Source organism: Diadema setosum, chromosome 16 (genome assembly GCF_964275005.1).
Source record: "Diadema setosum chromosome 16, eeDiaSeto1, whole genome shotgun sequence".
Lineage (NCBI taxonomy): Eukaryota > Metazoa > Echinodermata > Echinoidea > Diadematoida > Diadematidae > Diadema > Diadema setosum.
This window is the reverse complement of record NC_092700.1, coordinates 450,028-467,597: the sequence shown is the minus strand read 5'-3', so window position 1 is coordinate 467,597 and position 17,570 is coordinate 450,028. Positions and strand designations below refer to the sequence as shown.

At 36.0% G+C, this 17,570-nt stretch overlaps 1 protein-coding gene across 1 annotated transcript; it reads right to left on the bottom strand.

The window, feature by feature from the left end:
• Nucleotides 1-1,602: 1,602 nt before the first annotated feature.
• LOC140240182 (QRFP-like peptide receptor) lies at nucleotides 1,603-2,829 on the bottom strand. The gene has a single exon (XM_072319981.1). It carries the CDS (start codon nucleotides 2,827-2,829, stop codon nucleotides 1,603-1,605), a length of 1,227 nt encoding a protein of 408 aa, XP_072176082.1.
• Nucleotides 2,830-17,570: the final 14,741 nt, after the last annotated feature.

The window sequence follows — 17,570 nt, the reverse complement described above, 5'->3', positions numbered from 1 at the left end:
CAAGTATGATACTGTTAACGATGACGTATGATCAACCCCACCAAAGTGATTATGGACCAGAAAGTGATCACATGGAGATTAATTTTTAGTTTTACAGTTTGTTTGGTTCATATCAGGGATCAATGGTGAGAGAACTTTGCAAAAATCAATCTTAAAATAGAGCATAAAAATAGAAAAGCAATAAATTGTATTGTGTTTACTCCTTTTATTGGCAGGTTAAATCAAGGTAGATAAAGTGAGGCATGTAACAGGCGATTTTTTTTTGTGGCTTGCATACATATCTAGTAATTACAGTATCTGATAATTAGATACAAGTTATAGTGACAAAAATGTGCGTTGCATCAAAGCTCTGATCTACTTGAATGTGTACAACTTATCTCACTTCAGATTAAGACGTGTCTTATTTTTCTCTGACAAAGGTTATCTTTTATCACTAGGATAAAAAATCTACACGTATCTGGCTAAAAGAGAAAATCTCAAGTTCAGGTCAAAGATCATCAATTATACTTAAATAAAGAATAATAATTCTAGAAAAAATGCAACTTTTTCTTTCAAAACTAAGTTAAGCCAGGCTTGCGCGTCCTCTAATAATGATACAAAATTTTAAGAAATGACTTGCGATTTGAAGGCAATGGGGCAAATTCTAAGTCGGGCTCGCGCCTAGCTGGAAATTTCTCATAATCATACACCATAATTAGCATTATATTACATTCAATATCATACAGATACTCGTCATCTTTGTAAGTTTGTTATTCAATTATACAATCAAGCATTTCCTGTGATTGAATATTTGTGTAAGTTCTCAGGGTCAAGGTTACCGTGGGTGAACACTAACATTTATTTTTGGTCTTTTTTTCGAAACATAATTTATATCTAAGACCTTACAAAGACAATAAAATACAAAATCATTGACATGACTAAAGCTGTTTTCGTGTTGTGTTAATGTTAGACCTTGATAAATCAAGTTTTTCTACCACAAACATAATTCCCAGGGCTTCCATAAGCGTTTGTTGCCAAAAGACCAAAATCATGCATAAATGTGCGTAGTAAGAAATGAACTGATTTCGGAAATACAATGTGTATGTATGTTGGGGGGGGGGGGGGTAACCCCCAAAACCCAGTCTGATAAGGATTCATAATAAACTAACAATTATTCAAACGGCTATAGAGAAACAATGAAGAGCGTGTGGGTAGGCACACACACTGACACACACATAACAGTGTCATATCAATTTACATATTCATGAACAAATATCACAATCTCTTAACGTTTTCCAAATGATGCACGAATCTTGTTCACCACAAAAAAAACAACAACTCTGAAATTGGTCTGTATAGGCTTTTCACGTGGATCTCATCACTCACGTACCGTTATTTTACATTGTTTATAATCAATGATTATTTAGTACCATTTTCATTATAATTTCATGTTTGTACCAATCAGACAGGAGTAGCAAACGGAATCTTGAAAACTGTGCCTTAAATTCTAGTCGAATGACATGTGGTCATTCAAAATATTCTCATGTCACTTGAAATGTTAAGGGTTGAATTTGATAAAACCAACAACACCTCATTTATTCCGATGAACCGGAAACAATTACCTCAGACGTTATTCACTATTGGTTGGTTCTTCATTGTTACACTTGACTTCATGTCGATTTTCTCAAAGAGGGGAGCGTTTTTCCCAGCGCTGCATGTCATCATTTCTTTGACAGCTGTTCTAAATTCAGGAAAGCGTGCTGCATAAATAATTGGATTGGCGCAAGAATTGAGAAAGCCAAGGAACACCAGCACCTTCTGCAGAGAACTGTGGTTGAAGGAGGCAGGGACCCAGCCTAGGTTAAAACCGAGATAGGCGATCTGATTAGGACTCCAACATATGAGGTAGATGGCGATCACTATAAACATCATCTTGATAACTCGTTCTCTCGCCACAATATGGAACGAAGTCTGAGTCCCGCCAGCCTTCCCTCCAGTGCGTGAAACGTGGCTGAAGAGGGAGGCTTGCTTACTTAGCTCACGAGCAATGAGTATTTGGGTGATGACCATGGACAAGCAAGGAATGACCATCCTCAAAGAAAACCAGTAGTAGGCGATAATGACCTGGCCTGTTGGATAATGATAGTCCAGTTCACATGTATGAGTTTCGTCATCTACAGTTTTCACAATAAATCCAAAAAGTACAGAGATAACAGACATAACCCAAACAAGTATGATAAACATTGAGACACGTCGTCGGTTAAAGTTCCGATTGAAATACAGTGGAAAAACGACGGCTATGTAACGCTCCACAGAAATGGACATTAATAAATAAGTCGACGCAGTTATTGAACTCCACAAAAGGATTGCAGTAGAAACTATCCGGCAATAAAGCTCTCCAAGAAATGATGTTGGAACTGATGATGCAACTGGTACTGGGATGATAAGAATTGAGGTGATAAAATCTGCGCCAGCAAGACCTCCAATCAAAGTGTCTGTCGAATGGCTCTTAGCTCGTCTTTTGAATAGGACGGCCATCACAAGAAAGTTGCCTACAATGCCTGCAATGGCAAATATCAGCTGGATGTATTGACTTAAAGTCCAAGCTATGGGGATCCATACCCAAGAGACTTCAGCTCCAACAGACGTATTACTACTTTCGATGCTGCTTTCACTGGATGTTGATACATCAAATAAAATCAATGATTGATCTATCGATACCGTCTTGGACGACCATTTTGAGCTGGTTTCATGAAGTAGACTGCTTGTCATTGGTTCGAATCCACCCTCGTTTCGCAAGCTTGCATAGTCCGCCGTCGTCTGCGGATATTCGCTACTTTTTGGCGTCATTGTACCTGACGTGACGAGGATCAGTTGTGCTGCAAAAAGCATCGCATATGTCATGGCAGCAAACCTGATTGATATCTTGGTTGCTGAATCTTTCGTCGCACTGAGATTAGATCTGTGGAAGGAGGACAAGGAGGGAATCTTAATATCAGCTTCAATATTATTGATACCTCATAAAGGTTATGCAAGGTTTATTCCGTTGTTTTGTCAGGCGCCTGCCGCTTTTTCACGTGTTTCTGAGTTTATACGCAGGCTATGCACGTGTGTATGATGAAGGATGTGTTCTACAGTGGAATCAAAGCTGGAAGTGCCAAACCGTAAAGACAATAAAAGACAATATCTTTCTACGGATGGTGTTAACCCTTCAGCCCCAACCGAAACAGAAGAAGAAGAAGAAGAAGAAGAAGAAGAAGAAGACACTTTTCATGTCACAGCAACGAATAACAACAACAAAAAGAGCAAGAAGATTTTAAATTAAAGTAGGAATGCATTCGTCAAACGGCACGATGAAAGAAAATTTTGAGGAAGCCTAAAGAGAGTATCAATCAATGCAATCTCGGTATCAAGAAAATCAGGCATATCTCTTTGGATTTCCGGACTGCGATATTACCTACTTTCATGTGCTATACAAGAAACTTGATTTATGTTGCTTATTTCCCTCACTTGTACAATTTCATTTATTTATAACCTGACATATTTACCATGTTTTCTTATTACGCCCCTGTCAGACAAACTCGGTAATTCGCCTTCAGAAAGTACAGCATATGATTTCATTTATGGGAACTCTCTTTTTTGGACATTCAAATTCACGATTATGCATTTAATTTCCAAATTGAAGCATGCCATTTCAGGTTTTTCAATTTTACTAGAGTTCGTTGGTAGATGCATTCATGGCACTGGATTATTTTTATTCGCAATCAGATTCAAATCTTGAAAAATGAAATTGATAGACTTGAATATTGGTTCTATTAAGTTATATTTTAGATAAGCTAATAGGCCTTTAAAAGCTGTTAAAACCATTTTCTTTCTTGCGTTTTGTTTCGTGATTTGTTTTCTCCCTCGATTGATCTTCCAAATGTTTCAACTGTAACTGTCAATGAGATAGTCTCATAATACATTACATCTATATATCACATAATTTTTCTATGCTTGTACGTCTTATCAAATAATTGAGGCAGAAATGAATGTGAAAGCAATGACGGCAACAAGTGTTTTTATTCCCCCCCCCCCCCAGGTCGTTCCGTTTTACTTTGGAAATTCTATAGAATGTGTAATGCTTAGATGCTAAGTTCAAGATAAACAAATTGTGGTAAGTATAAATTAGTGAGAAACACCATCACACAATACCAATCAAGTACTTTAAGTAAATCAATTAAAATCAGAATGCCTAAACAATGAAAATAACTATGCGAAAAACTATAATTTTGATTACAAAATATCAACAGCCCTTAAATGTTCGCTCTCACATCATACCCCGATCACTGATACATGATAAACAAGAAAATTCATGCACAATACAGCGTGTCCCAGAAAAAAACGAAACCGAGTTTCATTGCAATTTTTTTTTTTGCGATCATAATCATATGTTTCTTTTATCAGATATGCATGAATGGAAAGATTTACTTCTCCTCTTTCATTTGATGCACAACTCATCGTTCATAATTCATGCATGGCTGAGTTAGAACAATAGAAAGTAATGCTACTGAATTTTCATTTGCACAAGCAAATGGCGACTTTGGATGAGTTTTTAAGGCTTTTTCGGCAATCCTTTGTAAAAAATGAAATCATGGCCTTAATATTCATTCTTTTTCCTTTCAAATGCTATCTCATGCGTAAAAAATGATCTACGCCTATTCGAGAAATCTTAATTTGAAAATATGTGTCCATTTTTACTCAGAAAGACGGATAGTAATCAAGGGGTCAGTTAGCTTTCCCGACTTGGCAGATAACAATGGCCTTCATACTTCAATGAATTTACACAAACAAGAAGGGAGAGGTTAGAAGGGAATGTTACAGATGGTTCGGAATAGGGTCATAAATTAGCGCATGATCCAACCACAGAGCAAGGGTGTTCATCAGCGGAATGTGAAGGGGGATGAAAGTGACTGAAAAAGCCTTCCGAGCCCCCCCCCCCCCCACACACACAAAAAAAAAAAACCAGAACAAAACAGAAGACGACTTTTTGCCCCGCACTTGTACCTTTGAAATGTTAGAAGTGCAAGTTCAGTGATAAATAAAGTGAAGAACACTTTTTTTCTTCTTCCCCTCCCCCTTCAAAAACTTCAAAACCCTGTCAGTGATGAAGGACTTATCACGCGTGAGGGAAATGTAGAGATAAATGAAAACAGTGAAATAAGTTTAAGGTATAAAATCATCAAAATGTGTATTATTGTTGTTCGATTTCCCGTAGCCCGATTGGACTACGTGCAACCTGAGAATACTCACGATATTAGTCTTCAATTATTGGTTATGTCTCATAGCTTATTCTCAATAAATGACAACAAAGGGCTGTTCGTCTCATACAGCATCCTCTGTAAATACCCCCTCCCCCAAACAACATTCACTGTAGCACTGCAGTTGTTTTGTGTGAATTCAATGGTGCAGATGAGCCCATTGTCTAATGCTATGTCGGGAGAACTGAATGCTCGTTTTCTTCGACTATCTGTAGAATTGGCAGAAATGAAGCATGCTTTAATACAGATTTTTCTCAAGCATGCGTTATTCATATTTGACGCGTAAGGTCTCATATGAAAGAAGAAAATATGAATATTTGGGTTAAGAACTTTATTTTTCGAAAACGTAACGTTAAAAGTCTGAAAAATTCACTTAAAGTCACCATTTGCGCGTGCAAATGAAAATTTGGTAGCACCACTTTTCATTGTTCTAACTCAGTCATGCATGAACAATGAACATTAAGTTGTACATCAAATGAAAGAAGAAAAGATTATCTTTCCATTGATGTATAGCTCCTAAAGAAAATGTATGATTTCGATAGTAAAAAGTTGCATGGAAACCCGGTTTCGTTTTTTCTGGGACACGCCGTACAGTGTATACATGTATGAATAAAACCAGCTCTCTGTGCTCGGAGATTCATTTAGTTCGAATATTTGAATCCATTTAAATCCTACCCTCCACTCAACAAACGCAACGTTAGAGAAAAATCTATAGAACCATCATAGCTATACAGTATAAACAATCTATAAGACACCATGGATTTTGATGAATGGAGCGCATTGTCTGACGAACTTAGACGCTGTTCTTCTGTATTTTTTTATCCTATATAAAATAAGGAAATCGCTGTGTTACATCGTTTGTTTACCGTTCAATTTCTCTTAAAGTAAAGAATTGGGTAACGTTTTCTCCTTTTTTTTTTGGTGTATCATATCATAGCTTCACAATTTTTAACCCCCTCACAATACCTTCTATGCTCTCAACTTCTCCCTATTCAGCTATCTAAATCCCTGTCTCCTATATTCGTCTTCGTCTTGTTACATCTCCTTTGTCTTGTACTCCTTGGCTAAATGTTATTGAAAATACTCGACTTCAAAGTATTTACTTCGCGTGACGTTCGTCATTTCGAAGGTTCGTTAATCCGGAAAACAAGTAAGGTTCGATATTCAGAAGGTTCATTATTCCGAAACACACATATTCCTCATGCCTCATAGATGTTCGAGCGATGAAAATGAAAAAAAAAGTTCATTAATCCAAACATTCCGTAGGCTTCTTGTTCCGAAGGTTCGTTTATCCGAAGATAAAATAAGGTTCGTTTCTCCAAAAGCCTAAAGACCATGAAAACCTTGCGAGATGGTAACGAACCTTCGGATAATTACGAACTTTATTTCGTTTTCGATTTTTTTTTTGTTTGCTCAATAAATAACAACTAAAGGAGAATGAAAAGATATCATAACGTCCAGAAGCCGTTATCCCAGTGAAGCAAACTGCTAATTAGTTACGGTCTCCTCTACTCTGTGTCTAAAGAAAAGATAATATCTATGTTCGTGTATTTATGTTAAAGTAATATGCTGCATCACAAAACCAACAAAACGTCGCCAAACATGGAATTTCAGTGAAGCAGATTTTGAAACAGCAGACTTTAAGCTACAAAATGAGGTATAACTCAATTCAGATGCATTTTCCTTACCTATACTGATATTGGAAAGAAAAAAACACTCTCTGGAAAGTGTGAACTTGAGAAAAAAAGGCTCTGAATTAACGGGTATATTCAAGCGCTTTAAATCTTTACCAAGCCGTGCTGATCGATGAATGGAACAGGGTGGAAACCATCGTAGCAAGGACAATAAAGGGACTATCAGATTAAGCTGAAATGAGCATGTTTTATTAACATATTCTGTAAATAATTACCGTCAACTTTCAAAGCAGTAGCATGCTCCTGTCCAAAGTTATAAGAGTAGAAACAGGGTATTACTTAAGAAATGGAAATGGACTCTATAAGACACATCTAAATCACACTATTCTAAAAAAAAAAACATGTTTAAAAAAATACTGGAAACACAATTTCCTGTTCGTTCTCTAAATTTTACTATGATGTAGAAAACGACTTGTGCTTTTAGAAAATATGAAAAACTCAAGATTGGCTGGTTTGACCCATTTCACATGTTTTCAGCCCACACCCAAAATGAGTGCGAGCGACTTTTTGTTGGTTTTGTGATGCACGGTCGCATATACCATATACACGGAATGACATAGAATTTATATGTCATATGATTACACTTCAAGTACGCTTTTTTTGTTTTTTTTTTTGTTTGAAAAGATTTTATTTTCTGCATTTCATATTTTCTTTCAGAATACAAAAATAACAAAGGCAGGTTCAATTATACAAATACAATTCTGAAAATTATTGACATATTACATAGTAAGTCATGTTTTGTATATAAAGACAAATGAAACGTTAAATAACATACAAAATGTTTATATGGCCAATAATGTCTTGATTCACAGTACAATATATAATATATACATATGATGCAGAGGGCCGCCGTTATAAGCCGTGCTTGAACAGACGGACAGCCAGAGTTAAATTACCATTTTTAAACTATGATGTTAAGATCATTTGTTTTGTCTTAATGATTTCTTTGTAGAAGTGGAGGAATAAAACAAATTAAAACTAAAACTTCAACTGAAACAAGGTGTGGAGGATATAATGACACATTTTCCTTCTCGTTGCCAAAAATTTGGTCATGAGAAAAAAAAAACCCTTGTTTTATCTGTAGGACAGTCATGAGTTGATTGTTTTAACTACAGCGTAGAGAAATGAGACGATCATGATTTATTTAAATAATTTCTGAATTCCGGGATTATTGTCTCTATATTTTAGAATCACTTCTAGAATCAATCCTTTGTGTTACCAATATATCACAGTATTTCTGCATTCCAGTTGAAAGATAATTATATCATGCAATGAAGTTGCATGATTTCAAATAAATTTTAACAAGAAAAAGGAAAAAAAAATTATCTTCAAATCATTTCGATCATACCGTTTACTTACAAGGTGATGGAGTATTGAGCAGAATGCCCGTCCGTCGACTGCAGATAACAGAATATCGAGCTCCCTTGGCTCCGAAGCACGAGTAACCAATTCTGATAGTGCGCACTCATGAATTTATACCTTTCAATAATCATATGGACTGCTCATGCGCAGAAGATTACAAGATGATATAAGAAACTATGCCATAGTCGATAAGACTTCCGACTCCCAATCGGAGGATCCGAGATCATTTTCCGCCCAGTTCTTTCGTCATTGGACAAGATGATTTTACCCTCTATGTTCCTTTCGACCCAGGTGTATAAATTGGTACCTGAAAACGCTAGGGTAATAATAATGGCAGGGCCATCTGGTAGAACGGTGTCAACACTTGAAAGGCTACCCTTGATTTTATTCTTCTTCTTCCTCTTCTTCTTCTTCTTATTATCATTATTATTATTGTTACTAATATCATTATATCATAGCATTATTACTGTTCTTATTCTTACTATGATTATCATTGTTATCGTTATTATTGTTATTATTATTATCATTATGTGTCAGGCGTCAATTAATTACATACACAAGGCTCCGATTTTCACAATGTGCACAGTAATCGATTGAAATGACTGGAGTTTATGTTATAAAACATAATAACTGACACATTGGAATGAACGCTTTTGAAGCCCCTTCATCGTTTGAACTGTAACTATTTTTAATGAAAAAAAAAACAGGTATGGAACACCTTGTGAAAGGGTTAGTCTACTTCTTGAAAACTCAAAGGGCATCAGTTGTGAAAGTTAAAGCACAAAAACTGAATCACTTTGGTGTCTACAGCTTTTATTCATCTCTGCTTGAAAACAGTTGTAGGGCCTACACTAGATCACAAAAACGGCAAGTAGCTTCGGTTATTTTAGTTTGGTATAAAGTGAAGCTATAACCCCAAAGTACTGTGAAGAAAGTCAAGAAGTCAAGAAGTATTGATGTTGCCTCATACATATTGTTATTTGCCACGAAACTGCGCCACTGCTGATACGATCGTTGGTAGACCTACTGTTTTTCTTTGCACACTATTCTTGGACCTGCCGTTATTGAATCAAGCAAAGATTCAAAGATTCAAATTCATTTTCAAAGATTCCATCGATATTACCTTTATAATGGGTTCTGCAGCCTTTCTATTCATTCACTAAATAGACTCTTAAAAGTCTTCAAAGCCACTCTTCTTAAGTGCATTCTATTTCAGCCTTCCTAACAAGCCATCGCCTGATGACAAAGAATCGAATAACCTGCTTAGAGACCAATGCATCGGCTCTTATTGTTTGGTTGGTGTCACCTACAGCTAGCTAGATAAAAGTATGAAAAAAGTGTGTTGCGACACGGATTGTCGCCCCTACACGGATTGTCGCCTCCTGCTCGGGGCGACAATCCGTGACGGGCGTTGGCGGCACGGATTGTCGCCCCCTACACGGAATGTCGCCCGCCCTCGAAGCACATTTTGCTGGGTAATATCGTTCTGGACATAATCATTGAAATACTAACACATAACTTACATGGCTACATTCATGCAAACATGCCATGTAAAAAGTCATGGTGAGGTTTCAAGGAAGTGTGTATGTGCGCGTGCACATGATAATTTAGTGTCCGTTTGTGCGTGTGTGTGTGTGTGTGTGTGTGATGGAAGAATGTGTTTATTATGTCAGTTTTTTGCGTATGTGTTTTTTAGCTGCGCGTGGGGAGGGATACCTAGTAAGCTGTTGCTGGCATAAACTTTGATGTTGATTTTATCAGCAGCTTTGAATTTGATGACTTTGTTTGGCAGATTTGTATATGAATTCGGAGTGGAGCTTGCGTGCGGGCGGATGCTGCTTTTCTGCATACGGTCCATTATGTCTTATTTATCATTATTGGGAAATCGTTTCATCAGGAAGGATGTGGTATCGGTTCGGATGTGCGTCGGTATGTGGGAAGGGGGTTACATTTCGTTATTGCAAAAGTTTGTTATTCTGAAGGCTCATTCGTCCGAAGGCTCATTCGTCCGAAGGGTCATTATTCCGAAGGTTCGTTATTCCGAATTTCATTTTTGGATCAACGAACCACTAGGTATAGGGAATTGTGTGTTTCGAATAAATGAAGCCTCGGAAAAAACAAAACTTCGGAATAACGAACCTTCGTGAGTGTGTGTGTGTGTGTGTGTGTGTGTGTGTGTGTGTGTATGTATTTGGGTCGGTGAATGTGGGTGTGGGATGATTTAGGTTTTGTTTAATCAGGGGTTAGTGGGTTGGGGATTGGATTTGAAGAAGGATAGTTATAAATGGTATGACGGATGTTGGTAGGATTTAATATTAGGATAGATGTAGGCCCTAGATTTGTTTCGGTTGGGGCGGGGAGGGGTGGTCGGGTTTTTTATGACTGATTTCATTCTAGATTTGTGTAATGTATTTGTGTGTTTTTTTTTAATGCATATATGCCCTTGTAAGTAAGAAGGTGTTACATGATCCAAACCAATATATTCAAGGAATATAGGTTTGGTAGGGCCCTATACATGTCAAAACTTTCTCGTGAAGAAATTATTAGTAGGGTTGGTCTATAATCGAGTTATCTATGTTGAAGTGAGATTATTTGTGGTATAAATTGACAAATGGATTTGTTTGTGTTTCGAATTGCCATTTGTAACTTTTTTTGTTCATGTTGCACCCAGAATGGGTCGATTTATGAATGATTTGAATGAAATTGTATTGCCACAGTAGCGCCACTATTATTCCACATACACACGTAAGCATACAGGCACACGTATACACACAGACAAACAAACCACTACCACTACACAACCACCACACATGCACAGTTTCTACATATTGTATTACTAAACTCCAAACACACACACATACACACACACACACAACAAATCATACACATCACATATCATGCAGCTCACAATACACACACACACACACACACACACACACACACACACACACTCACACACACATAGGCCTACGCATAACTTACCAGTCATACCCATCCCATCAAAGCTTAATACCGGAGGAAGCACCCCGAGCCCGGGGCGACAATCCGTGACGGGGCGACAATCCGTGTCGCAACAATTTTTTTTTTGCCAACACGGATTGTCGCCTTCGAGGTCAAAAACTGGGAACTGCACAAGCGTCACGGATTGTCGCCAGGCGATAATCCGTGTAGGGGGCGACAATCCGTGTAGGGGCGACAATCCGTGTCGCAACAGCCCCCCTCCCCCTCCCAAAACAAAAAAGCTGCTTCTGAATATTCATTAAACTAAAGTAATGTTAATTGGGTCTAGGCAAAAGTCCACATTTTAAACGTCAGCAGAATATATGTACAGATAAGATCAACTCCAGTTGAATGTGTTTCTCAGTATAAATGTCTCGGAATTATGACAGACGCTATTTTACAGGTTAACAAGCATGTTGAGTCGCCCTGCAGGTAAAGCAAAAATTAGGCTTTCTTAGAAGGCTCAAGGGAGCGTTCAAATTATCTCAGCCTATTAAACCAGTCTTATGTCCTCCCACATGCATCACATTGTTGCAATGTATGGACCAACAGGTCACAACAAAATTATGAAATCATCAACAGGTTACACAGGCGAGCCGCTTACATTATAGCTGGCTGTTCATGGGAAACCCCATCCGAGCAAGTGCTCAATCAACTTAATTGGCCAACGTTACAAACATTGTATTCAAAAGCAATGGCATGCATGACATTCAAATGCGATGCACCATCTTGCACCCTCTTTACTTGCAACTAAGTTTGTTATGCATGATGCAGTAGCCCAACGCGTTACACGCAACTCGCACCAGTGCAAACGTGAGATCCCGAGATGTATAAAACGGAATTTTACAGATCACTTTGTATGCACAGCGGTATCTCACTGGAATAATTTGCCATTGGAGACACGATGTTAGGTTTGTTCAAAAGCAGATTATGATAATGTGTGAGTCTAGAGACACGATGCTCCCTCAATTTAAGTTTGTTGAAATGGAGCTTATGATATGTGTGTTTTAATATCCAGATTTTTTTTTGGAACTTAATGACTAATACCTATACAGAGTTTTATCAGTTTTTCAATTAATTTGTGCAATATATACCGTTGGTTATCGTTTTTCCCCATTCATTTTGTTCATTTAGAAATGTTATAGTATTAACATGTTTTTGAAATTGTTCTATAAGCGTTATATATTTGAGTTTTGATTGTATTGAAATGTATATATATATATATATATATATATATATATATATATATATATATCTTACTTCTTTGTTTGTTAGTAACTGTCATTCTGGAATGTTTCATGTACTTGTATTGTGTTTTAAAGGGTCCCGATGAAAACCAGCCAATGCTGACTTGGGCCAACCTTTTTAAAGATGTGAAATGAATAAAAATAAAGGATGGTGAAAGTGTCCGATGACACTATGTCCTATGCCCCATGTTATCCTACGGCGTAGCATATTGCAAAAAGCTATACATTTGATATTGATCACTGTCTGACTTAAACTAGAATGATGTATATTCCTGCATGGTTTATGGACCATCTTCATAAGATACAAACAATGCATAAAAAAGAATTCATTTGTGCATATGACGCCTATTGCCATTGTACAACCCAACACGGACTCAAACGCGCGGGGTAGCCTCGGGGTAGATTCGGGTGAAGAATCTTCCCCTGAGAAGATTGTGCCTGTTAAGAAGCAACACATATAGCGTCTTCTATATCTGCCATACAAGCTGGTTAGTTAAGCAACACAGTAAAATAAGTGTTCAAGATTGTCTAAAAGCACAGAGTTCACCGTATACGTAGACTGTTATCTAAGTTGATTTGCATATTGAGCCATATAGAATAGAAAAAAAAATACATCCGATGAGTCTATCAAAATAGTAATAAACTGAAATGAAATTGCCTGGATTTACAGATTAAGAATTACTTATGTAATGGCAAGCAGAGTTCTATTCATTGCTGTTACGATTTAGAATCGCCCGTTGTTATGGGTGCAAATGAGTTTGAGGAAAATAATACATGTACACATTTCACACACAAAAAAGTTATCATTGTTACAAAGAGGCTGAATTCATAGACATAAGTACATATACCGGTTTAAATGAAATGAAAATCATATTTTGTAGTTGTTCAAATTCATAGGAATAGAGAACTCTTTATTACATGTTTATAATAATAATAATAATAATAATAATAGTAATCATTATTATTATTATTGTTATTATCATCATTATTGTCATAATCAGTCTTATGATTATTTATCAATTTATTAATTAGTTTTTTTTAATTAGATATCTCAGGTTTTGGCATACATTTTCCAATCAGTCTTGTTTTGAAAATATTGCTGACTGGTTGGCTCTGGATGTCTTATATCTGTAGATCAAATTTTGTTGTGAGATTTCGTGATAAGTAAGTGTCACCTTTTTTTTTTTTGACGGTGTCATTTCTTTTGGTGCCTGTACCCTTTTGGCCTAATCTTACTTAATATGGTGAGGGTTAGGGTTTAGGTTAGAAAGTAAGGGCCCAATGTTGAAAATAATGTTACTAGTTAAGAACAGATACAGACGTACTGTATGTGTTAGAAATCCTCGAGATATGATTATTAACTCCTAAAAATTTGAAATCTTCACTCTGAGTAGTATTTTGCTCCAGCCGTTTTTAAACTTTTCGTATATATGTCGTACATATGTATATGTATATGTATATGTATTATATATATATATGTATATGTATATGGATTATATATATATATGTATATGTATATGGATTATATATATATATATATATATATATATATATATATATCGTACACGAATTATTTTCATTTTTTTTCAAGCAAATGATTGTACGGTGGAGTGGTTGGCTCTGGATACTCTCTGTTCCATTATTTGAGTTCTCTTAGTAATTTGTTTGAAAGTGTCTGTTAATTAAAAATGTCTTCTTAGACATTTTATAAATGGTGTATGTTTCTATTTGGTCCTTAATATTGTTCTTTAATCTTGGTAAAAAGTCAGTGTAACAATCTTATATGTGGGTTGTGTTATTCCAACACAGCCTGTGGGAAACTGTACCACATGCTGCTTTAATATATAATCACATTCTCAATATCGTAAACATAAACACACAACACGTAGGGAAAACAAACACAAATATGCTGCTCTCAACAAAAGTTTTATTTTTTTTTTCAAAAGATAAACATAACGCAGATGTTGAAGTATTTGCAGTTTCTTCAAATGACATAGTTGTATACGCCTTGTTTCATCCGAGAATCATATGGGCCACAAGCATTATGTATACATTTATGTAAATGCAATTTCTCGCAACTTTTCGAATAGTGCCATTCTTTCTTAAACATTACACTCATGTGCAAGGGTGTCTTCTTCAACTAAGAAAATATCGTCTGCATCTGAAACAAACGCATGTATCCACATTATACAACACATGTATTTACAGCCTTTAGCAATATTCATACATTCTTACAGTTTGAAGTTCTTCAAACACTAAGTGTTTCTCTATCATGTCTGTGCTCTTACGTGTAGACCCTACCTTGATTCATTACCATGTTACCATTTCGGAAATGAACTTTACACCTCACATGTTTAATCGGAACCTAATGGCTACATACGCTATTACACCGATGTGTTTGTATCTTGTGTATGTATAAGAAATAGCAAGAGATACCACATATATATTTGGTAAGTATGCGAAATACACTGATTGTATATTCCAGGTGAACTATGCTGTAAAATTTGAACATTTCAAAATCGAAAGGAGAATTAGCAGTTGTTCATCCCCAACAGCGTTTTATTTTTATTTTTACAAAGCAAACACATCACACCAAATTGAGTAAAAAATGGGGAGAGATACGCAAACTAAAACAACAACAAATGTAAAAGTGAACATCACCTTTCTGATTTCCGTCAGCTGAAGTCAGTATCAGTCCGTACTAATTCATGTAATCCACAAGTCTTTCAAATCTGTTTCTGGTATGTCACTTCTATCAATGTATTTCTCTCACATTTCAACTCACTACAAAAAAAGAGACTTTTCATGCTTATAATATAACTTCCTTCTTGTCTTTAAAGAGAGGGGAAGTTTAATCACAAACCATGATGTACTCAGGAAAGCAATGATGTATGAAATAGATATTGGCTTGCAGTTGATATTTCACGTATTTACATACTCAGCAAACATGAAAATGTGATACAACACAGTGAAGGCGTATTTCGCGTTTGCCTTTGACTGATATATCTTAGTAATCAATGCATTAAATACTGGTATCGAACGTTTTCAGTTTTGACCCATACTTGATGCAGTACATAAATTTCGTGTAGATAAACAAGCTATTCGAGTTATCCTAGGCACAGCATATTTACAATTTATATGTATCAAAATGTGTAATTCACCGGGCTGTTATTTGTCTGTATTTGCAACCTTCGTGAGTATTTTCACTTTTTATCTGCTACTCACAATTCATAAAATTCGTTCACATGCAGCTAACATACGCTTCACCATGTGACATTGTTTAGTAAGTGTTTTGTGGAACCTGACAGAGCACGAAATATCTCGAGCATAATACAACACTGTCTTCTACTTCATATTCATATTCAGTCGTATCTGTACAAGAAAACAAAATACGCGAAGAGTCATCATTATAGAACAAAAATGAACTATACCTTCAAATAATGTCATAGACTGTTCTACACAACGACAGAACATTGTAAACTGATTTCCAATATCATCACAATGTATAAGATACACTGTGTACCTGATAAACAACCTGAAGAGAGTGAGTTTTAAGTAGTGAAATAAAGTAACATCAATGAACAAAGGCAAACATTATCCGCATTCATTCACACAATTGACACACATAGCAGTACCTGTAGTAGACACACGATGTACCATACTGGATTCTTCCTTCTTACATATGACAATATAATGGTATTCAGATAAGTATTTCTGTAAAAATAAAGTTACAGATTTGGAAGTATTTAAAAATGCAGTTATCTTACAAAGTGACATCTATAACTTCTAACATCTGTAATCACTGTGAATGTAAACTGTCGAACATATCAAGCGTAGATTTCTGAACTACTCATAATGCACAGTCGACACATCGGAGCACGGCTGGAAGAATCAAAATCAAGTAGCTGCAATGCATGTGGCACTTAGTATTCATCAATATATCCCATGAAAACACTAATAAAAAAGATAACTAGAGCTACTTACAGCCTGAGAAATAATCATATAAATAAGCTGCCAAGTGAATTTTAAGCATGACGAAAATGACGTTAAAACATTTAATGTGTTCTGTCTGAAACTTACTGTAAATCCAGATATCAACGTACACTGTAAAAACATCGGTGTTAGATTTAACACCACGGGTGTTAAATCTAACACCGATCAAACTTCAATAAAGGACCACACCCACAGGTGTTAAAAATGCACTGTGATGGTGTTGAAAAGTGTTCACCTGACACTTTGTGGTGTTAATTTGACACTGTACCTGGTGTTATTTTGACACTGTACTGGTGTTAATTCAAAAATGACACCACATGGTGTTGATTTGATATTTGCTGGTGTTAATATCAATGGTTTAACACCCGTCCAGCTTCAATAAGGGACCACACCAGCTGGTGTTACTTTGGTGTAAATTTATTTTCACATTTTTTCAAAAATCTAGTATTTTAATGTAAAATTCTTGATCGTCTTGTTTAAATTAAAAATCAACAAAAAGTGCAGTTACTAAGAAATTCTTCAAAAAACAGTTTAAAATTTGGAAATGACACCCGTAGGTGTTAATTTAACACCATAAATGAGCACCGAAAATTTAACACCAGCTCGGTGTTCACTATTTAACACCGGACTTTTTGCAGTGTATAGCCCCTATCTATATGACATATGATATGAAACATATGATGAGACATGGTCTCGCCTAAACAGAATGTTTCAGAGATTCAGATAGACAGACAAATTCTGTGATAAACTTTATCACATCAAATATGAAGTATAATTATGGATATAAACCCCCGTAGTATCGTAAATTGTATATCCATATGTTGTAAAATAGTTTCACACACTTTATTCATGCTCTGTAGAACCGACTTAATGTAGTGCCATGTTACCACTTTGTCAATTTAAACAATATATCTAAACAAACTTGTTAACTATTGATACATATCTAAACAAACTTGTAAACTATGATTGATACATATCACAGGCTATGTGTACGG